The sequence below is a fragment of the Dreissena polymorpha genome, chromosome 13 (assembly GCF_020536995.1).
Source record: "Dreissena polymorpha isolate Duluth1 chromosome 13, UMN_Dpol_1.0, whole genome shotgun sequence".
Lineage (NCBI taxonomy): Eukaryota > Metazoa > Mollusca > Bivalvia > Myida > Dreissenidae > Dreissena > Dreissena polymorpha.
This window is the reverse complement of record NC_068367.1, coordinates 11271155-11295211: the sequence shown is the minus strand read 5'-3', so window position 1 is coordinate 11295211 and position 24057 is coordinate 11271155. Positions and strand designations below refer to the sequence as shown.

Here is a 24057-nt window from a genome sequence, read left to right as displayed (position 1 = left end):
AATGTATCAAACTCAAGATTCTCAGTATCAATTACAAACTAATGGGAAGCCTCAATGGCTGAGCATGGAACTTTTGTGTCTGCAAAACTAAACATGACCTACAAATACCTACTATATAATTGATTGAGACGTTAGTTGGCATACATGATATTCTCTAAAGTCTGGTCTGGCAACCTTATATTTAGCTTAAAAATAGCCAGTGTTATACTCGAGGCTAGAAATAACAATTGTGCACTCACAGCAGGGACACATCCATCGAGTTCAAGTAATTAAATTAACAAATAATGTTTGGCACGCATTTTAAATTTAATATAAACAAGAGTTGTCAGAAACACAATGCACCCTATTTCGCCTCTTTGAAGCAATATCTTTGACCTTGAAGGACGACCTTGACCTTTCACCACTCAAAATGTGCAGCTCCATGAGATACACATCCATGCCAAATATCCAGTTGCTATCTTCAATATTGCAAAAGTTATGAACAATGTTTAAGTTTTCAGACGGACGGACGGACAGTTAAACAAGAGATGTGTTCGTCAGAAACACAATGCCCCCTACTGCACCGCTTTGAAATAAATTTTCTATTTATTATTTGGCAGGTATAGAAATCATCTCAAGCTTATTATTACTTCCCTTGGATTTTGTCCAATCCAACTGGGGGTGGGGGGGGGGGTCTGTAGACAGTCAAAAATTACCAAGTCAGACATCACTAACAACCAAAGCCTGTGGTTTATCAAAGAGATCATAGCCAGGGTTCATCATGTATCTATAGACATAAGTCCACAGGTATGTAATGAAGCCTACCATTCACAAATTAGTACAGGAAAGAAATGATAATTATATCATTTAAAAAAAACTTTGAATTATAAATAATCAAAATAAAAAATCTGTTCAGTAACTGTGAAAAGAACTTAAATTCTCGGTAAGGAAATATATAATCTGAGATTTATAATTATATAAATTACTTCCCTTGAAAAAAATTGTCTCTAACAAATCTCTATTTTTTGTAGCAAATAATTAAAAGCCACTACAGTGACTGTAGATTCACCACTCAAAATGTGCAGCTTCATGAGATACACATGCATGCCTTTAAAGCTTATTACTACCCTTGAATTTGTATTTTTGACCTTGGACCTTGAAGAATGACCTTGACCTTTTACCACGATGTGTTTGTCAGAAACACAATGCCGCCTACTGCGCTGCTTTGATTTATTGAACAAAAATATATAATTTGGCAGGTAAGATAATTATGTACATTTAAAGCTTATTACTTCCCTTGGATTTTGTTTTTTCGACCCCGTGACCGAGTTTTTGACCTGGCATGATCCATATTCGAATTTGACCTAGATGTTTTCTAGATACAACTTCTGACCAAGTTTCGTAAAGATCGGATGAAACCTATTTGAATTAGAGGACACGAAAAGTGTGACAGACTGACGGACAGTGCAAACTATATACCCCCTTTTCTTCGAGAGGGGGCATAAAAAGGTTAACACTCCAGCAGCTACATTTATTGTCCAATCTTCATGAAACTTGGTCAGAAGATTTATCCCAATGATATCTTGGACAAGTTTGAAAATGGTTCCAGTTGGTTGAAAAACATCGCCGCCAGTGAGCGGGGCATTTCTCCTTATATGGCTATATAGTTGTTTGCACTTGTTTACACTCTAGAAGTCACATTTATTGTCCAATCTTCATGAAACTTAATAAGAACATTGTTCTAATGATATCTTGGACGAGTTTGAAAATGGTTCAGGTCTGTTGAAAAACATTGCCCCAAGGCGGCGGTGCATTTTTCCTAAAATTGCTCAAGTAAAGCCTTGTTAACACTCCAGAGGCCACATTTATTGTCCAATCATCATAAAACTTGGTCAGAAGATTTGTCCCAATTATATATTGGACATGTTAAAAAATTATTCCAGTTGCTTGAAAAACATAGCCACCAGGGGGCGAGCATTTTTGCTTAAATGGCTATTGTAAAAACTTGCTAACACTCTAAGTCAATTTATGGTCTAATCTTCATGAAACTTGGTAAGAACATTTGTTATAATGATATCTTGGATGAGATTGAAAATTGCTCCGGTGTGTTGAAAAATATGGCTGCCATGGGGTGGGGAATTTATCCTTTTATGGCTATAGTGAAACCGTGTTAGCACTAGATTACACTTATAGTTAACTCTAAATGAAACTTGGTCAGAACATTCGTTCTAATCATATCTTGGTCTTCACAGAACAGGTCAGTCCCTTTGTATCTCAGGTGAGCAACGTTGGGACTTTCAGGCCCTCTTGTTATATTTAATTGGTTACAGTTATGGTATCAGAGCTCCAATAAACTGACACATGGGGTATTCCATTATGGGATTACTTTGTTGGGTTAACTACTGATGAGTGTATATTTCAGAGATCAATACTAGCATATTGTTTCATCATCCAATCACTAACATTTAACTAACAAACAAGGGCACCTCGTAAATTGATCTAGCTACCTATATACACATGCAAAGTTTTTTATCACTTCAAACACCAAAGAACAAGATGACACTGTTTATGATTGCATATATTATGATTTATTTTTTCACAATTCTTAACACATCAGAGAATTAACCAGTGGAAAACAAAGGGCCGAGCTCCAGATAACTTTTCTAAGCATTTATGTTTATTTTATATCTTGATTTAATATATAATTGCAATAAATGATATCAATTTAATTTTATTAATATCAACTGTCCTGTCAATGCATTGTGGTCTTAAATGTACACTAATCCATCATGACAACATATTATACTTTCACCGGTAGGGGACATTAAAAAATACTTGATATTTTAATATTTTCAATGCAAACTTCTGGGTAAGGATTTTATACCTGAATTGTTTTGTCTCAAACTGCACATTCAACTTCTCATACATATTATTTGGAGCTCTGCTTATGGGAAAATGAAAAATAAAACTTAACATTTATTTTTTTGTAAATCTATATAATAATGAAGTGAAATTTCATTTCACAATGCCATATTTTAATACAAGATATGTATTACCCAAACACAATAACAGTACAAAAGTAAGAAAGATTGTCTCAATTCTAATGAGCATACTGGAGCTAAAACAATTTGATTAAGTTTTACCTCATGATTTTTTTTAAATATAACAATATGGTTTGCCAGCTTATTTATCAAAAATCAGTATGTACACATTGAATAATATCACAGACATTGTAAATATCATGGAAATGTTATTATATATTAGATAGAAACTTATATAAGCCAAAGAACATGGTGCATGCAAAAAGCAACAACTAAAATACTGCAAAAAGCAACAACTAAAATACAACTATTGAAAGTGGTTTCCAACAGAATGTCATTATTGCCATTATGAAACTTATCATAAAATAACTGCATGTGCAAATAGCATAAGATTTCATCAGTGAACTATGTCCACATTTAAGTACATGTAACTCGCAGTCTGTTCAGGTTTTATACTGTTTGCTGCTCATCAGTAACTAAGGGTTGGAAATGAAGCCTTTAAAACTTGAATTTAGTAAGAAAGGTATTTAATTAAATGTAACTTTCTAAGGGACTGCAAATGGGTCACAATACGTATCTAAGTGGTAAAGGATAAAAAGCATCGCAGATATGTATAACTTTCAAGTATCAAAATAGAATGAGTCATTAAATAAGCAATACAAATCTAGCGCTTAAAATATAATACTACATACATTTTCCAATTATTTAAAAATGGTTGTACAATACATCAGGTTTATTATGTCTACCCAACAATGAAATGATAATAATATACAGCATTCAAAGTGATAACCTCTGCCAATGCAGCTTTTAATTGCACTTCATTTAATGCAATTGCATTATAAACTCTCTCCTCACATAAACTATACAATGCATAACAGCCACACTTATTATATGCAGTTAAGTTGTGTGTTTTTTCCCACTAGCCCAACAAATATCCATATCTGGATTCCTTCCTGTTAAAATCCCCTTTCATTAACCCTGTGAAGCCCTTTTGAATAGTGCTTAAAGGGAAGACCTTAAATGCACAAGTGATTTATAATGCTCTCTTGCCCACAAAAAATCATTGATCCATATGGCAGTACATTTCACCACAATCATCAAAAGTATTAATTGTTAGTAAATTGGTCCACTACAAAAATACATCCTCAATGTCTGAAAAGCATAACAATTAACTGTTGAACTTTTCTATCTCGGATGAATTGGGAGCTCAGAAACAACAAAATTCAATTAAGCATAACCATACATTCAAGTTATAACTTGAATTTAACTATATGCAATGTAATGTATAAAGACCAACGGGAATAACTCCCGTATGTCTGGGTCACCCAGGATGATGAAATGTATGGCACATCTAACTTTATTCATATTGATTACATATTTGAATCAATTTCATGCCCTGAGAAATGTTGAAACAAACTCCTGAAACTAAAAAACAAGAGGCCCAAGATGGCCCTAGTTCGCTCACCTGAGAGGAGTCGGTTCATTCAATCTTTACCTAATGTCAAACTTGACCTAGATATTGACCAGACAAACATCCTGGTCAAGTTTCTTCATTATTGAACCAAAACTCTGACCCCCCTTACCGAACATCAAACTTTGCTTACAAGAATTTTGTATAATATAATGAAAATTTGGACAATCTAAAGGCAATAATTATGGCATTAATTATGTGATTTTGCTCATCATCAAACTTGACTGAGATCTTTCAGCAACTTTGATAAAGAATGCTTGAGAAATGTGAATGCTAGAGTGTTTACAAACCAAATGTGGACGGACAGCGGACAAAGACCAATCCTAAAACCTCACCTGAGCAATCAGGTGAGCTAAAAAGTGTGTTTCACCAATCTGAGCCATTTTCCAACTTGTCCAAGAATTCAATAAAACCAATGTATTGACTAAGTTTCACGATGATTAGGCAAAAAATGTGACTTCTATAGTGTTCGATCACAAGGTTTCTCTCTATATAGTCACATAAGGAAAACTGCCCCACCCCCTGGCAGCCATGTTTATTGACCCATTGGGACCATTTGCAAACTCATCTAAGCTATATATAAAACAAATCTATTCACCAAGTTTCATGATGATTGGGCAAAAAATGTGACTTCTAGAGTGTTCACAAGCTTTTTTTTACTATATAAATATAAGGAAACTGCCCCCCCCCCCCCCCCCGCAGCCATGTTATTCAACTGACCGGAACCATTTTCCAACTCAACTCTCGTATCAAGAAAACAAATGTTCTGACCAAATTTCATGAACATTGGGCAAAAAATGTGACTTCTAGAGTGTTCACATGTATTCACTATATACATATAAAGAAAAATGCCCTGCACCCTGACGGCCATGTTTTTTCACCGATCTGCACCATTTTCAAACTCGTCCGACATATCAATAAAACCAATGTTTTTTATTAACTTTCATGATGATTGGGCCAAAATTGTGACTTCTAGAGTGTTTATAAGGTTTCTCTATAGCCATATAAGGAAAACTGCCCTGTCCACTGGCGGCCATGTTTTTCAATGGACCGGAACCACTTTTGAACTCAACCAACATATCATTAAGACAAACATTTTGACAAAGTAACATGAAGATTGGGCATGAAATGTGACTTCTACAGTGTTTACAAGTTTTTTCTTTTTTTGACCTAGTGACCTAGTTTTTGACCAGGCAAGGCCCAGTTTCGAACTCCACCGAGATTTCATTGGGACAAAGCTTCTAACGAAGTTTCATGAAGATCTGACAATAAATGTGGCCTCTAGAGTGTTTAGTTAGTGTTAGTAGTTCAGACAAAACATTTCTTACAATATTATAATAAGAGAGACGAAAAACATAATTTATTACAGAATCCATAGTTAAGGCAATACTCTAACAATCAGGAATTATCATGCAACATAATATTTAAAAATCTTGTCAATTATCCCTTTCCCACTCAGAAGCAAAGTGAAAATGGCTTTGTGCAAACAGCATAAAACCACAACAGTGCTTGCAGTCTGTTCAGGTTTTATGCTGTTTGCTGCTCATCAGTATTTAAGGGTTGGATATGAACCTTTAAAAAATGAATTTAGTTAGAAGTCTTTAATTAAAATTAACTTTCTGAGGGACTACAAATGCGTCACACTACGTATCCAAGTGGTAAAGGGTTCTTGTCCTTCTTGTTTAAGAAACTTTTCAACGCTCTCTGACCACTTTCAAACTTATTTGGTACCAGAACTCCATTTTGGTCAGTTTGTTCCAATGCCATCAAATTTGGCATCTGAGGCAATGGTATTTCATCGTGGAAAGCTAACGCCCTTGCTGCAGTTATGGAATGTGCTTCTGTGACATGGATTGGTGCTGTAGCAATTACCACCGGGGAAGGTATAGCCTGGGCTAAATCAGCCTGCATTTGTTCTGAGATCCATGCTAATTTACTATGTGGTGAAATCATTGCTACTGACGGTGCTGCTTGCGCTGTTCTTACTTGCATTGCAGCTTTTGCATGTAAATATGCCTGTGTTGAAGCCACTGCAAATAGGGAACCTGTTTGTTGTGCAGACACATGAGAGACAGCTGGAGAATCTGGGATTCGGTGAAGAATGCGAGGCACAATGGGTTCATCTGCATCAATGACTTTCAACTCTGGATTATTTTCGTGTGGACCATGTCCATGGTGGCTGGACCTATGTATTTGTTGAATCAAAGCTTGCAGTTGCATAGCATGGAGGCCAGACTGTTGTAGTTTATCAGTTAAAGCTTGTAACTTGTCTGGTTCTTTCAGCAGGGAAATAAAATCTTGTGTGTGTATCACTCCTTGTCTTGCATTGCTGTCACTTCTTCCGATGTTCATCTGTTTGAATGCAGGGCTACAGGATGATGATGTTCCAGGACATTGGCCGGTCTCCATCAGTTCATCAGGTCCCACACACTCGTGTGTTACAGAGTCGCTGTCCCCCATATCAGACTCATTTGATGCTCGAGGACATTGCCTGGTGTCCATCAGCTCATCAGGTCTCACACACTCGAGTGTTTCAGAGTTATCGCCACCAATATGAGACTCATTTGAGGGATGTGATGGTTCACTCATTTCTAATTTTATAACATTTTGTTGATCCAAAGGCCTTCCTTTAATGGACATGTCCACTGCCTGATCGTAACAAGTGGAGCATGTTGCGGAGCTTGTTTGGACTTTGTTGAAAGAAAGGTCCAAAGGTTGAGAATAATTTGTTAAGTCTTCAGCAGAGCTCACGGCTTGTGCTGGTTTCATATGCAACCTTTGAGGTTGACATATGTTTCTGGAAGTATGCTTTTCCATGACATGGCTGACTGGTACCAGTTTGTAAAACTTTCCTTTCCAATATGTACCTTTCTCTATCAGATGTCTTATGTCAGGCTTCTTATTTTTTCTTGTCTTCCCTGTTAAAAATGAGCCTCGCCCTGTAAAAAGGGGTTTAATGCATGTGCGTAGTTTCCTCCCATACCTGCCAATCCTTTTAGTAGGCTTTTTGATGGCCACCTGGTTATGAGTAGCTTGGACCTGTTGCTTTGTAGATGAATCGAGACTTTTCGCGAGAATTTTAGGTCCATCATCAACATTAACAACTCCGGCTGATGGCTGAATAAGAGAGCATAACATATTAACAAGAGCACCGCATAACGGGTGCCACGCTCGGCTACAGTTGCAGTTTTGAATAAATGAAAGCTTATCAAATTTTTTTTTAAAGGTCACAGTGACCTTGACCTAGTGACCCAAAAATGGGTGTGGCCTGTAGATCTCATCAAGGTGCATCTACATATGAAGTTTCAAAGTTGTAGGTGGAAGCAATTTGATTTTAGAGCCAATGTTCAAAACTTTAAGGACGTCGGACGACATGACAAGCTGGCCATGACAATACCTCGGGTTTTCTCCGAAAATGCAGAGCTAAAAATAAAGAAGCACATTTTATATTTAAACAAACAAAAGAGGAAGATGATTGACCTTAATGTCTCATGTCAGTTAACAGACACCAATTGTTGAAGACATGACCTGGACATCTTGTATTTGACCTCACTTGATCCAAATTCAATCACTTAAATACTGATAAGTTAATCACAATATGACCTTCCTCCATTATTATGGCATAAAATACTAAACCAACATATAAACTTTGTTCGTCTTAAATAGGGATAGATTTAGGGCTGAATAACAAGGTGCTACACCATGCTTCTTGTTGCTCAACCCTTCTGCCCCTCTGGACAAGTCAACACAAACCTCTGAAATTTTTAATTTAAGTCATTTTTGATAGTATTTAATGGCAAATGAAAACACTGAGCTTAAACGCCTAAATTAAAATTGTTTGACTAAAACTTTCCTTGAATCAAGGCTATTTCAATACAAGAGCACCGCCTTGCGGGTGCAGACCGCTCATCTATTTTTCTTTTTAAAAGGTGAAGGGACCTATCTCAATTTCAATCACAAAGGAGGAAGGGAAGGAGTGGGTGTATAGTGTGGGGGTGTGGTCATTTATTACATTGTCTTCCAAAAATGAAAAAAAAAAAATTTGGGGGGGGGGATTCTTGGGTGGGATGGTTGGACGGTATTTCAAAAATAAAATTATACAAAAAATATTTGTGTTTTTTAACCATGTTTAAAAAAAAAAATTGTTTTTTTTAACTTTTTTTTGGGGGGGGGGTGGGTTGGGGGGTATAGTGTTAGGGTGTGGTGGTCATTTATTTGATGATCTTTAAGAGAAAAAACAAAAATTTAGGGGGGGGATTTGGGTTGAGTCTATTGTGGTTTGTCAGGTAAGAGTTGTTTTGACAAAGTATCAATCAAATATAATGGCAATTCTAGCAAAATTTAATAATTTGACCTTGAGAGTCAAGGTCATTCAAAGGTCAATGTAAAATTCAACTTGCCAGGTACATGTACCCTCATGATAGCGGGAAAGTATTTGAAGTTTGAAAGCAATAGCCTTGATACTGTAGAAGTAAAGTGGATCTAAACACATAACTTTGCCTGCACAGTCCCCTTATGATAGTAAGTAATTGTTGCAAGTATGAAAGCAATAGCTTTGATACTTCAGGAATAAAATGGACCTAAACACAAAACTTAACCAAAATTTTCAATTTTCTATGTATAAAAAGGGCACATAATTCTGTCAAAATGCACGCCAGAGTTATCTAACTTTGCCTGCCTAGTCCCCTCATGATAGTAAGAAAGTGTACCAAGTTTGAATGCAATAGCATTGATACTTTATGAGAAAAGTGGACCTAAACGCAAAACTTAACCGAACGCCGATGCCAAGGTGATGACAATAGCTCTTTTTTTTTTCAAAAAATAGATGAGCTAAAAATGTCACAACATTGTGAAGGTTTTCCAATCCACCCCTTTTTGCAACAACCTGTAGTACCTTTTGTAATACAATGTATTAGATTTTTACATTTAATTTTCTACACCTGTGGAGCCTCAACATTTGTAAATTTAAAAAGAATAATAACATTTTTCATGTTTTCTATACAATAAATGCTACAAATATTTTTAAAACATATGCATAACATGCTTGATTTACCTCTGAATAGGGTCCACATAGGTGTTTGTCTCCCACATCAAGAACGTCGTTATCACTATAAAGAAATAATCTCTTAAAAGGCACAGTTTCACACTGTTTATTGACAGTAAGATATAACTTTTTTAGTTGACTCATCATCTCTGTCCTGTGATATTGATTTTCCGTAAAGTATATTGCGGTTATATCAACCTCAACATCTTGATGAAAATCTGTTTTTCAAGATTTGTTTAAGCAAAACGTATAATACATTTAATGTTTAGAATATATTTTGCAACCAAAACTGTAACAACAGTTACAACAGCTTTCCAATATGTGCGATAGATTCTACAAAATCATGTTCAGAAGCAACATTTTTGCTTACAAGTTAAAACAACATATAACATCATGACATGCCAGTCCTTTTGTGTTTGTTATTTTGGGATAGTTAAATTATGGAAGTGCTATTTTATAAGTTTTGATGTACAACTCCTCACTTTGCAAAACCATCTTTTACATGTATCACTTTTCTTCAAATTAAGCGATTGGCATTACATATATGAATGACATGAACACATCTCATATCTGCATGTTTGAGGTGATACTTTTTAATTATAGCATGACATTGTACTTTTAATTATACTAATACATAGTAACATAAGGATTTCCCATGATTCTTTTTGCCTTAGCTGAAAATTAACATGTCAGATATGGGTAAAAATGTTTGATGTCATTTAGTCATTTTATTACCTTGGATATACCCGAATAGGATGTTTTCCCAAAATTTTGAAGTCTTCACCATCTGGAAGAAACATACTGCCATAATTATAGAACTTTGTTTAAAGCGGATATATACGATTTTTTATATGTGTTTAATTGTAATATATTGATAAAATATGTTACAATAACACAAAATAGGCCAGAAAATTTATACATTAAAGCCGAATTTCATAAAATGCAGCAAAGACAAATTAGCGCCCCGAGCCGATAGTGACGTACATATTTTCCTACAATAACCGAAGCATTCGTCTTTGTATTAGGATCGGAGATGGTGTTCGTGTGTCGTTTGAATAGATATCGTTGCAGAATTTCAAATAAACCGTTAAACTAAGTTTAGATGCACATCGTACATGTATGGTATACATGCTGGCGAATTCGGCTGTACAGCCGTTTTCAATTTCAGAATTAAATATCTGGCTTATTTCGCATTTTTCGACACATGTTCTTCTTAACTTTTATTTTAATTTATATTGAAAAATATGTATAATAAGTTTTTTACACAGTTAATATAAATTATAAATATTTGACTAAATCGTATATACCCGCTTTAAGTAATACATGTATGTTCAAAAGGAGGAAAACTTCAGAAATTGATGGTCTGATAAATTAGCTAATAACGTTCGTGAACAAAATGCAAGCACATATTTATTGCTTTAACAGGGCTTCCCCTCTCTCAAAATTTTCTTTATTCGCCTTTGACTCAATTTGGTATTTATGAACAATAAGTTGTACCAAATAAAAGTTTTCAGCCAAATCAGTCAATTTGTGACCAGTAGCTTATTTTGCTAATGACAAACAAAGCCCTGGTTTTAGTAACTACATGCATACATTTGTTTGTGTTACATAAGAGTAGAAGAGCAGTGTTGTTTTTTGTTCAAATTTGGGTACGGCAGGGGGACCCTTTCCCAATTGAAAAAAGTATTATTTTTTTTCTCAAATGGGACCTTTAAATTTCCAATTGAAAGTTTCGAAAAAAGATTTGTTTTTATTAAATACGTCTAAACATGTTAATTATCTCCAAATCCAGCTCTTTAAGTTGAACCTTAGAAAATATAATATTGAAATCACTTTTATTATCAATTTTAAAGTATTTGTAAGCATAAAATCAACTATTAATTTCCCAATTTTAGTAAAAAAGACGAAATATTTCCCAATCCAAAGGCACTCAAAAATGGTGAAAAAAACACTGAAGAGATATTTTATCGGTCACCTACCTTCTTCAATCACTGGCACTGCCATGTTAACATACGACATAACTGCAATTTCTATAGTTCACTAGTCAATGGACTGCTCAAGCATCCAACCAAATCTGAAACAATGAAAATGTCATGATATTAAAACATTCTCACTAAGTTTCATAAAGATAGTAAAACTTGTGACCTCCACAGTGATAACAAGGTTTATCTAAGTCTTGACCTGATGACCTTGTCTTTTAACACACGTGACCCAGATTCAAGCTCGACCTAGATATTGATTTTTTTTGTTAACATAGAGTCCCTTCTTTGCAAAAATCCAGTTTAGGCGTAAAGTGTCATCCCTGATTAGCCTGTGCGGACTGCACAGGCTAATCTGGGATGACAATTTACGCACATGACAGGTTTTATTTTCCTTCTTTGGGACCCGCCGAAAATCGGCCCTTTCCCCTCGGATTTTTTTTCCCCTCAGCTGGTAAATTTTGCCCTAGATTTCATTTTTCCCTAAAAAAAAAAAAAAAAAATTTTTTTTTTTTTTTAAACTTTTTATATATAAGTAAACCTGATCCACTGTAGAAACTACAAAAATATTGCATAATTAAATTATTTGTTGCCTTGAATTTGTTTTAAAAACAGTAAAATATGTTAAATTGATTATTTTAGACTTTCCTTATTTTCCCCAAAATCTGGCTTTTCGCAGGATTTTTTCCCCCAAAATTCAACGTTTCGCCGATTTTTTTCCCCTCAAAAAGGCCAGGCCCTTTCCCCCAAATCAGATAAAAACCCCTGCATGAATTAACCCCCCGTTTCACAGAGTATGGCTCATGCTTAATGACCGCAAAAGCTTATGCACGATGGAGGGACACCACACATCATTTAAGCCCAATAGGTTGTTGTTTGCTCAGGAACTACTTGAAAGTAACTGTGTACACTGAGGTACACTACCATGTACCCCAGAAACTGATAATTTGCTTAACAGGCACACATCCTCAAGTGGTAATGGCCGAACGATTGAAAAGGTGACAGTGAGCGGCGGAGGAAATGCCCTTGGTCCCCAGATACCGCCATTCTTTGTATTTCCCGGTCAACGGATGCTACAGGAGCTAATGGTTGGAAAGAGTGAAGGGGCTGAAGGCATGATGACGCAATCTGGATGGGCAAACAGCGAAGTGTTTCTTCGCTATATGAAGATGCACTTCTTGAAATATGCCATGGGACATAACCAAGAAGATACCACATTGGTGTTGTACAATAGTCACAAGAGTCATATCTCCATCGAACTCATTGAATGGGCAAAAGAGAACAGAATAGTACTATTTGTTCTACCACCTCACTATTTTACAGCCCATGGATGTCGGTTGTTTCGGTCCATTCCAAAAAAAATACAAACAGGAATGTTTAACATACTCCAGACTGCACCACCAATGTGTGACCCGGTACGATGTTTGCAAATTGGCGTGCAAAGCATACACTGTAGCTCTGTCGCCTGTCAACTTGCAAGCATCATTCAGGAAGACTGGAATCTAGTCTAAGCGATACCATAGCACCTTCAGAGCTGTATGCAGCCACCTGCGAAAAGCTGGCTTCTGGTGCTGATACATTATCCAACATGAACCTGACTTAAACGATGATGCAAAGTTCTTCAGTGACTTCCCCACTGAAGTTTCGAAGAAAGTGTCAAAACCCTGCCAAAATATCCACAAGGTTGTTGGTGGCAAAGCAATGACGGAAAACAAAACGTTCCGATGATATGCGTCAATACATTGCCGAGTCCACCACCCGCCCATTGACCGCTGGCAATGCTGCCAAGGCAAGGATTACAGGCAGTCCAGTAGCAGGACCATCACGTGCAATAAAGACATGTGATGATGATTCCATGTCTGTAGATGACGATGAGACGGACGATGAGAAATCTTACGTGTGCAGGAAGTACTACTGCACTTCAAAAGATGGACAGTCTCTTGCAATTTACACATGGGCGCAATGTGATGTATGCCAACACTGGACACCAGAGAAACGCTACTTTCAAATGCCCATGTTGTTGAATTAACGTTTTTTGTTTGTTTTATAGTTGCTATTTCAATGAATATTGTTTCTAAATTGAATTTGTTTGTCATGTTTGTGCATTAGCACCGCTGTTTCGTAAGTCAGTACTTGAAATGACGTCACAATATGACTATTCATGCAGGTTTTTTTGGGGGTTGGGGGATGGGGTCTTTAGCTCTTATGTGGGGGAAATTTTACGCGTGATTTTCCAATTTGGGGGATTTGTTTACTTACTCTCTCATAATTACATTTGTCAATGTTTGCACTATATTTATTGCTATTTTCATAATTTAGTACGTTTGACAAGATTAAATTGAAATAGAATTGAGATATTATAATCATGAGAAACATCTTTCTATTAAAAAACAAGGGACAAAATTGTCACAAAACCAGGTTTTCATTGTGAAAAAAAAATCTGATAAAGGGAGAAAACTCAAACTGAACTTTTGAAATGAACAAACAAAATTAACCCCCTTTGTAATATTTTTTTTTTTAAATCTATTTTTAGTCGTGGCGACCTTGACATTGGAGATATTGACGTGATTCTTTCGTGCGACACACCGTCCCATGATGGTGAACAAATGTGCCAAATGATTTTAAAATCTCACAATGAATGACATAGTTATGGCCAGGACAAGCTAATTTATGGCCATTTTTGACCTTTGAACTCAAAGTGTGACCTTGACCTTGGAGATAATGACGTAATTATTTCGCGCGACACACCGTCCAATGATGGTGAACAAATGTGCCAAATGATTTTAAAATCTGACAATGAACGACATAGTTATGGCCCGGACAAGCTTGTTCCGCCAGCCCACCAGCCAGCCAGCCAGCCCGCCAGCCAGCCAGCCAGCCAGCCCGCCCGCATTCGCCAATCTAATAACCAGTTTTTTCCTTCGGAAAACCTGGTTAAAAATAAAAATAAATGTTGTTTTTTTTGTGGGGGGGAGGGGGTGGAATGTTTGGTCAGGAAAAGGGAAAAAAACAGTTTAGTTTGGTGTGGGAAGACGCCGATATTCAGCGTCTGTTATATAAGGTAAAAAAAAACGGATTCATGGCACTATCGGAAACCGGTGTCGCACTTTCTGTTTAACAGTTTTTGACGTCTGTTTGTTTTTATTGTTAACTTCCCTTATTTTTGCTCGTTTGTTCCCGTTTTTCGTTGTGAATTACACTTAGAACATTCATCTCGATGATGCAGTGTCAGAAAAGATGACAATAAACACAGAAAACTTTTTAAGGTGAGTTTTATTGTTTAATTATCGAAACTGGTAACGGTAGGATACATAGAGAATATTGTGAGTTTTGGATAAAGATCAAGTTTATCATGCGAGGCTTAGAACCAATGTAGCGCGAGGCTTGCCGAGCGCTAACATGGTTCGTGCCGAGCATGATAAACTTGATCTTTATCCAAAACTCACATAATATTCTATTTATCCTATTATTTTGTGGTCATTTATCGTTAAAAGAGTAAAAATACTTAAAAATTCAAAGAAACAGCGCTGGTTTTCCAAGTTGACTCCGAAGTGTTTGTTTACTTCAACGTCATCATTTGCTACGACGTCACATTAAAACATATAGTGTTCTTAAGATAGAGATCGGAAAACCATGGTCTAAAAATAGCAATAGTATAAAGTTAAAGTTTATACGATTGTTGTTATACTATCGATTTTCATCTGGTAATAGGATAAATAGAGAATACATGGTTGGTGCCGAGATGGAGAAAGTTTATCCAGTGAGGCTTAGAAAAAGAAAATAGGGCGAGCTTTAGCTAGCATTATTTTTCTTTTTCGGGCCGAACCGAATAAACTTTCTCCATCTCGGCACCAACCATGTATTCGATTTATCCTGCATCACGTTAAATTATACTGTTAACACAGTTTATCAAAGACACATGATTTATTGACATAAAATAATGATTTTGGTCGGGCCTCCTACATGTACACAGCATTCTTGACGACCGAATAACAACCGATTGTGTCACGTAAAAATAGTTTCACATTAAACTGTTCCTTTTAATACTTCCCAATTGAAAATATGAGAACAAATAAAAATTGAATCGAGAATGAGATACTTTTCTTTGTAAAAATTGAAAAAAAAATGCAACAGCAAAACAAAAACTCAATTTTATTTACCTCAATGGCAAATTTAATCCAATGCTTATAACAATCAAGCTACAACGATATACACATCCATTTATCGAAGTTAACAATTATGAAAGACAAACACACAATCCGAAAAACGTTTATGAGTCGTTCGATGCTTTAAAAATATTTTTAAAATACTGTTATTAAAAACTAGCCTACTACATCAAAATTGTTGTCCCTAAAATCCTGAGAGAAACTAGATAGTATGTTTCGTCTGAGAAACAGTGCTCCAGCTAGGCCTTAATCAAAGGGCGCCCCGCGCTGCTCTCCCGAACCTCTGCCCTGACCTTCCTAGGGCCAACCTGCCCTTAAAAAAAAAAAAAAATTTTTTTTTTTTACATATTATACTGCAACACGGTTGACTCACGGCACTTGAAAAATATTCACTTGCGTCTAGAAACAATCTTCATATATCAGATAAATGATTTAAAGGACAATCATATTTAACTTAACTTTATTGGACAACTGCCTTTTTATGGCGAAAATCTTTCAATATTAACTGCCGTAGAAACAAATCCAACACCACTGTCCGCCATTGTTGTTTATCTTTTCTCCCGGTAGATTCGCAGTAAATAGGTTAAACAGCACCAATTTTAAATTAAACATGAATTATCAAAGCAATGACATACCCTTCAAAGTAACAATCAATAAAGTATATAACAATTTAAATTCCAATTTTTTTTTTACGTCCTTTATAACATTTTTATAGAATGACGAATAAACATGCAATGTTACGGATGGTCTGGTTGACAATATTTCACAATGTACTAACCAGAAATTGCACCTAGAAAGACTAAAAAAAGAACAATATGGTAGGGCTCTGCCCTATATTCCCTTTAAACTACATCCTCAGGCTCTTGGCTTAAGTAGTAATTACATATGAATGAAATGTGTATTTTGGCCAAATTAAACACACGTTTTACAGTTTTTAAGAGAGCAATATCTCTTTAACATCATGGCAGTTTAAAATAAAATGTTTAGTTTTAGTTAGTGTTTTAGCATATTTTATTTCAGATATATGTATGGTTATTCATTTTGAACCATAAATATTAAAGTATCTTTGTGCGTGTGATCAAAGGTCCACTCACTTCTCCCCAATACCATTGGAAGGAGAAGTCACTTCTCCCTAAAATTTTGGGCTAGGATGATCCCTGAAATAGCACAGTTTTTTTTAGGCAATGTCGTTTTGTTTTTGTTACGACAATTAACTTAATTATACAAATTCAAATGTTGTTAAAGTCTGAGTTTTACGACATTTAATTACCAAAAATCGATTCCAATCTGTAGGGAGACATGTTTTCTGTCAGATTTGACAAGTAGGTCACGCAGGATTGTTAATAAACAAAATCCAGAGGGCGCTAATGAAATACCGCGACTCAACCCGACCCGCGACTTAAAGGGGCCTTTTCACAGATTTTGGCATTTTTTAACTTATTCATTAAATGCTTTATATCGATAAATGTAAACATTGGATCGTAAAAGCGCCAGTAAAAAATCAAGAATAAAATTAAAAAAAGGAAAAGAACATTGCCCGGACCAGGTTTCGAACCAGTGACCCCTGGAGTCCTGCCAGAATCCTGAAGTAAAAACGCTTTAGCCTACTGAGCTATTCCGCCGTGTACACATATTGGACGTATTTTATACCTTATATAAGCAATCTTCGTAGTTTCACAAAATTTAACGACAAAAACAGAACTTTCCAAATTATTCAATCGTTTCGCGTTGCAACGCTTTATAATTTTTAAGTTTTAAAATTGTCAAAAGATGCATATAATGGCTATATTAGACCATGGTAAATGTTCAGTATTACTGTTTCCTCACAAATATCATAACTAAAACGAAAATTTGCGAATCTGAAACAACTTTTTTCAATTTTGTCAATTTACCAAAGCGTGAAAAGATCCCTTTAACCGGGTTTGAGTATATGATGATTAATGAATCTCTTATTAAAATACATTGTAATTAATGTATTCCTCTTTGTAGTCATTAAATTTGAATTGTTTAATGATGATGGGAATAATTTACTCTAACAATTATAAATCACATATAAACTAACATGCAAGAGGAAGCATTCCAGAAATCCCCGCGCGCTCGAAAGTGCAGTTTTGACAAAATGCTGCGTGTCCAAAGACGCAAAGTGCCCTTTTGACAAAAAATCCCCTCCTGCCCTTTTCAAATCCTAGTGGGAGCATTGGAGAAATGACGTCACACTAGATACGTCATAAATTGCGTTATCAAGTTAATGAAAATGATAAATACGGAAAGCTGGTTCGGTAATATATTTAAAAAAATATATATATATATAACGATAAAATTGATGATTCGTCTCAATAAATTTCAAAGGTGAAATATTAAAACATGTTAATCAACGCGTAGGAATACATACTTACGGTTGGATCGCGGTCACGTGAGGTACTGCCGGAGATCAACTAGTTTATCCGACCCTGCTTTATTAGGTCAATGTTTGCAACAGAGGCAGGATAAAAGTCTGTTCCGCCATTTTATTAAAATTTTATTTCTACAAAAACTATGCATAGTAAACATTGAACTTGAAGGCTTGTATAATCAGTGAGCAATACAAAATGTCATTTAGAATGTAAATAGCTTCAGTGTCTTACGAAGATACATGCAATATTTTAGTTTTTAAAACACGTACCTGTGATCCGTCATAAAAACACAACATTTAGTCTAGCGAAAAATGTCTGGTAGAATTCTTATGGGTTTTCCCAGTGTGTCAATTGATACAGCCAAATGTAAAACCGGTCCCTGTTACGTCACGCGGAAAATTGATTGGTTCCGAGCGTTATCGGTCCTTCCATCCTGGTAACATGTTCGCCTTCAGGTCTAATGTGATATTTGATGTTTAAATATGTATAATATGAAATGTATTCACAATTAATGCCTAATCATTTTAGATTTTGAAATCGTGTTGAATTTCAAAACCATTTTCATCGTTTCATTTTGATCGCTTGCCTTTTTGGAAAACGGACAACAACAAAATCATTTTTTTATGTATTTAAAAAAAACTGCATTTGATAACTGTGTAGATGTCTGTTCTATATGCACGCATTTTCAACATGCTTTTATATGCATTTCAGTTTTGAGTGTAAGTAACGAGTCATCCATAATTCGAGTTAGAATGAGAGACATATCTTACCACAAAATAATTCGAGGCAAAATAAACTCCTGTATTCGAGGCACATACCCATGCTTGTTGAAAAATGCCGAATGTGCAAGGTGTATATTTTTATTAGCCCGCAACCTCATTATTTTAATTTTTTATAAATATTGACATGAATTTTAAACTGAAAATTTCAGTTAAATAAAATTCGCAATTGGACATCACCTGATAGCGTTAAAGCTATTTAATACAAAACTTTGTTCATTTTGTTTCTATTTTCCAAAACACGCATGTAATATATGTATCTGAATACGTTGTATACGTTGTTGGAATAGGTTGCATACAACAGTCACTTAGCTTGTTCCAGTCCAAAACAGTTTAATGAAAAATTTAGTTTTTAATTGCTAAGTAATGCACGTAATAATTTTAAAATATTTAGTAATATGAGTCTTCTAAAATGTTTGAGGATTAATAGTCACCAAACGATGTAGGTTTAACATTGCGTTCATTTCTTTCTATATTATGTCATGACAAGTAAGGTTTGTACCATACCCACCGACTATCGGTAATTCGATTCATCTTTGTCTATCCAGTAGGCTTAGAGTTCCAGTTAAGCATGAACGTGACAAGCCTTCATCCCGTAAGCGATAATCTACTGCCATAAATCTAGGCAATTGCCTCTGGATACGCTCAGTGTTGTCGATTTGCTCGGCAAGATGTGGGTCCCATCGAGCTGTGCTCGAGGATTGATCTGACTGGGGCTAAGTACGCTGTTTTTCTGCAGATGATCGGACAGTATTTAAGGTTTTTATGAATCCGAATGTACACTGTGCTTACTTTATTATTTTGATAAAGTGGGTGTCAAATTTTAATTTGGGTGACACTGTATGGTAACACCACCGTTTGGATTTTCTTTGATTTGTCGAAGAATATGATTATCAAGTTCAAAGAAGTGTGATGAGCGATTGTTTATACTCAGTATGAATTCAATTTTTCAGCGATTTTTTAACTACTAAATTGTTACCCTAATTTAACTTAAACTCAAGCTCCTATTTTCGCACGTCGAACTTTGCTAAACGTATTTGTTTGTTTTGATCTTCAACGGTTTTGTATGTGACTTTTTGCAATAAATGCTATCTCTGATAAAATAATGTTTATCGTATAACCTTCAATAAGTTGCTTTAATAAATGTTCGATCCCGTACTGCCTAAACATCGACTAAATTGCTGCTACCATTATCTGATGTCTCCTCTTTTATATACATACATATTTCATAATTAAAACGATTTATACTGATTGAAACTGTTAAAGAAATAAATAAGTAAATTTCCTGATCACCTTCCCCTAATTATGACCTCATTCTTGTTTTTTTGTTGGAACACTTGTTTTGTCAAAAATGTTTTTTTGTGAACCTGTTTTCACAATATATGTTTCATGTATTATGTGACCTGTGAACCAAATAAAGATCTGTTCTGTTCTGTAAAATTTCTTAGCGTTACATCGCATCCCTCGTGAATTTCTCTCAGGTTTCAATCGCTTTAAGGTAATCCTAAATTATTATGTGATCTTTTAAAGTTATAATAGGTCTTTATAGAAGTCAATTGTCGACACCCAGGCATTCTTGTGAATTGACTGTGTCAGGAGGACATTTATATGGCACAATAACAAGAGTGTGCCGAAAGCATATTATTATTATTATTATTATTATTATTATTATTATTATTATTATTATTATTATTATTATTATTATTATACAACAAATTAAAAATAAAATATAGTAAATTAACCAAAAAAAAATAATCTCAATAAACACAAATATCAAACGAATATTTGATTTTTACTCTAATAATAATAATACCATTTGTATGTGTTAATATTTTATTTAACAATACATTATTTAGCAGTAAAATCAAATACATATTTGTTGTTTAATTAAATTTGATAACAAAGTGATGATTTTTTTTCAGTGACCTCGGCGACGAAACCGTCCATGATGTCGTAATAGGCGGAGAGCCTACGTACACAGTGGTGGAAGGTGGATCAAAGAAAGGTTCCCGCAAGCTCGTCTCCAGCGAGGGCTATGCTTTCGTGATGAAGAGAATATTGGCCTCTGGTATGACGGAGTGGCGATGTAGCGTCCGAGGGCGGGGAACGGGTTGTGCGGCGGTAATAAAGCAGAATGGGGATGACTTTGTTAAAGGCAACCGCAGACACATTCACCCAGCAAATCCCGGTCTTCTCACTGCTGTTCAGAAGATTATAGAAAATGTATCTGTCATATCATAAATAAAATGCCATGTTTTATTGAATTGCCTAGCTTCGAAAGTATATTAGTTTTTATAATGTATTTCGGTTTAAATTACAGATAAAAGTGGCGACTGGTGGAGACGTATTCGAGTCTGCACCCTTAATTGTCCGCCGTGTGTTGGAGGCATTCAACGACCATAACCTACCACATGGTGCTCGCAACGGTGAGCAACATCTGTTTAAAATCGCTAACAGGAGTTGCAAGAACATGCAACCAAAAGACCCGGTGTTTACAGAGTTTGAGGTAAGCTAAACCCATGTGCAAAATGATAAACATAGACCATACTATAGTTTTTATAATGTATTTCGGTTTAAATTACAGATGAAAGTGGCGACTGGTGGAGACGTATTCGAGACTGCACCCTTAATTGTGCAAAATGACCTCATGCAAAATGTGCAAAATGATAAACATAGACCATACTATAAAAAATAATTGTACATTGCTAATGTTATATATTTGTGTTTTTGTATATTTTACGGATTGTTAAAGGTATTGTATAATTATCCATATCTTTTCAGATCGATGAACAGTACTGAATGATTCGCTCAACTAACCGGGGTACTGTCACGGTTAAGGACCGTAGACACGCGGTATTAGCGACAGACACACAGCTGGAGCTGCTGGCGAAGGCAAAAGCGTGGTACATGGATGGAACATTTGGAGATAGGGATGGAGTCTACAAGATGCTTAGGAAGACCTAAGCGCTGCCTCTTCTACCGAAAGCTGACATCCGCCGCGCTTTCGATAAAATCAGAGAAAAAGGTCAAAGCGACCAAGTAGCCCCCTTCTTTACATACGTGGAGAAAACAACGGCGCATGGGCGGTGGAAAACTGGTCGGTGTACGGGCGATCAGTAAGAACTTATAATGACGTTGAGGGGTGGCACAAACGCCTTAACCGCAGGGCAAACAAGGGTAACCTGTCATTCTACCTACTGATCACCCTGCTCTTCGAAGAAGCGACCGAAGTGCCAAAGCAATGTAAACTGATAAAAGAAAAACAGTTCAAAAGATATCAGAGTAAGCAGATCCGTGCCATTCAAGGGCGTTTGTGGGCGGCTTGGGAACGCTACAGAATGAAAGAGATCTGTACGAGTGAGTTGTTAAATCAGCGTTGTAGATTTATGGACCTGTGTGAGCGATTAAGTGGAATGTCTGATTGTGAGTTGGCTTGTATATAATGTTTGTTCTTGCAAATTCGTTTGTATATAGAGAGATAGATACGTACGAGTGAACTGTTGAATGAGTGTTGTAGATTGTATGGACCTGTGTGAACGCTTGAGTGTAAATGTATATGTCTGTTTTAATAAATGTTTGCTTATGTACATTCGTTTGTATATAGATCATCCATAATTGTTATAAACGTTTTTTACAGACATTTGTCAATAAAGGTATTTAAACATATATCCATATTTTTGTCATTGAACAGCTGCCATTTATTGCAATGTCATATTTTTGTATCAATACTTACTGATTAATATAAAGAAGTTATTTAAGGCAAGTGACCGATTGCCCAAACAGTACAAAACAGCACAAAACAGCACAATACAAAACAACATAAACACATATAAGAATAAAGCTGGGGTCACCGCCTTGGAACAGTCAATGCAAAGCATTGGGGGTTTAAACCGGTTATAGAGCACTCAACCTCACACTTGGCCCAGCAATATTCATGATACATTAACGTGTAAATAAAATTTACCCTCATAGCATTGTAACTCAAATTAAACAATAATAAAATGGAATTAAAACGCATTCAATTTAATTACCATTTAATTTCTCAATAGTAGGGAAGATACCAGAGCAACAGAGTTACAACTTTTTGAGGAACGATGAATTAAAACTACGAACAAGTATCAACTACATTCCTTCTTTATAGAAAAAGATTTTAGAATATAGCGTCATGAAGTTAATATTTCAGATCATCATTGCGCACATACAGGAAGAAGCAGCAATAGTGGGTGTAAAAGATCCATATTGCATAGCTTGGTTGTTTATGTGACTGCAAAAAATAAATCAAACAAGAAACGCCTGTTAGAGAGAAAATGTAATTAAAATTGAACGTTTTAAACTCAATGACCTATGCATGTAGATTAAAAAAAGTAAAAGTATGTGGTATGAAGCATTATAAAAGCGATGGCGTCATTAAAATCAATGTAGCCAGGAACAGAGAGCGAGTATCATATGACGTAATTGACAAGCGAAGACACGATGACGTGAACAAAATCCAGCGGCAGTACTGGAACATTAAAATAAAAATATTAAAGGGGTAGTACTGTAAAATTGAATAACCTATGAAACCAGCTGCGATGATTAAATATTTAAGAATCAAACGTATAAAATGGTAATGCCATTAATGATTCCAAATTTTAAGAGAAGAAAGCTATAGTGAATCAAAAACTAACAAGCACGTGTTTTTAAGTACGTTAACATCATACCCTTTTGATACAAATGAGTTTATTAAATTGAAAACTTTAATATTAACATTTCCTTTAAGATATTTTAATTTGCGAACACGCTTCAAAACATCTCCATAAAATGATGGGTGTGAAAGTCCATTAGTTAAATGCCATTTTAAAGAAACATTATATTTAGAAATTAAATCACCATACTTTGAGTGAAATTTAGCGAATTTATTTCTAAGGTTATGATACAGAAAACTTTGTTTTAGCAATTTCTTTGTTAATATGCGATTACGATCATTAAAATTTGTAATACATGAACATACTCTGGCATTACGTACCAACTGTGAAATGTAAATACGATAGGATGGACCTTTAGGGATGTTGCCATCTAGAAACGGAAAATTCAAAATTTCAAAGTTAAAGTCGCCCCGTTTGTCGTATTAACTAGTTTTGAACATATTATTATTAATAGTAAGAGGTAAGTCTAAATACGCAGCGTCTGTATTGGATTTACACGATTGATTTAAGACTAGTTCAT

General features: G+C 35.4%; 1 protein-coding gene across 1 annotated transcript; it reads right to left on the bottom strand.

The window, feature by feature from the left end:
• Positions 1–2544: 2544 nt before the first annotated feature.
• Positions 2545–18459, bottom strand: LOC127855783 (uncharacterized). Its single transcript, XM_052391590.1, has 5 exons — positions 18343–18459; positions 11515–11609; positions 10271–10322; positions 9545–9599; positions 2545–7608 (listed from the first exon to the last, which is right to left on the bottom strand). The coding sequence occupies exons 2-5, from the start codon at positions 11552–11554 to the stop codon at positions 6130–6132; spliced, it is 1626 nt and encodes a 541-aa protein (XP_052247550.1). The 5' UTR covers positions 11555–11609; positions 18343–18459; the 3' UTR covers positions 2545–6129.
• Positions 18460–24057: the final 5598 nt, after the last annotated feature.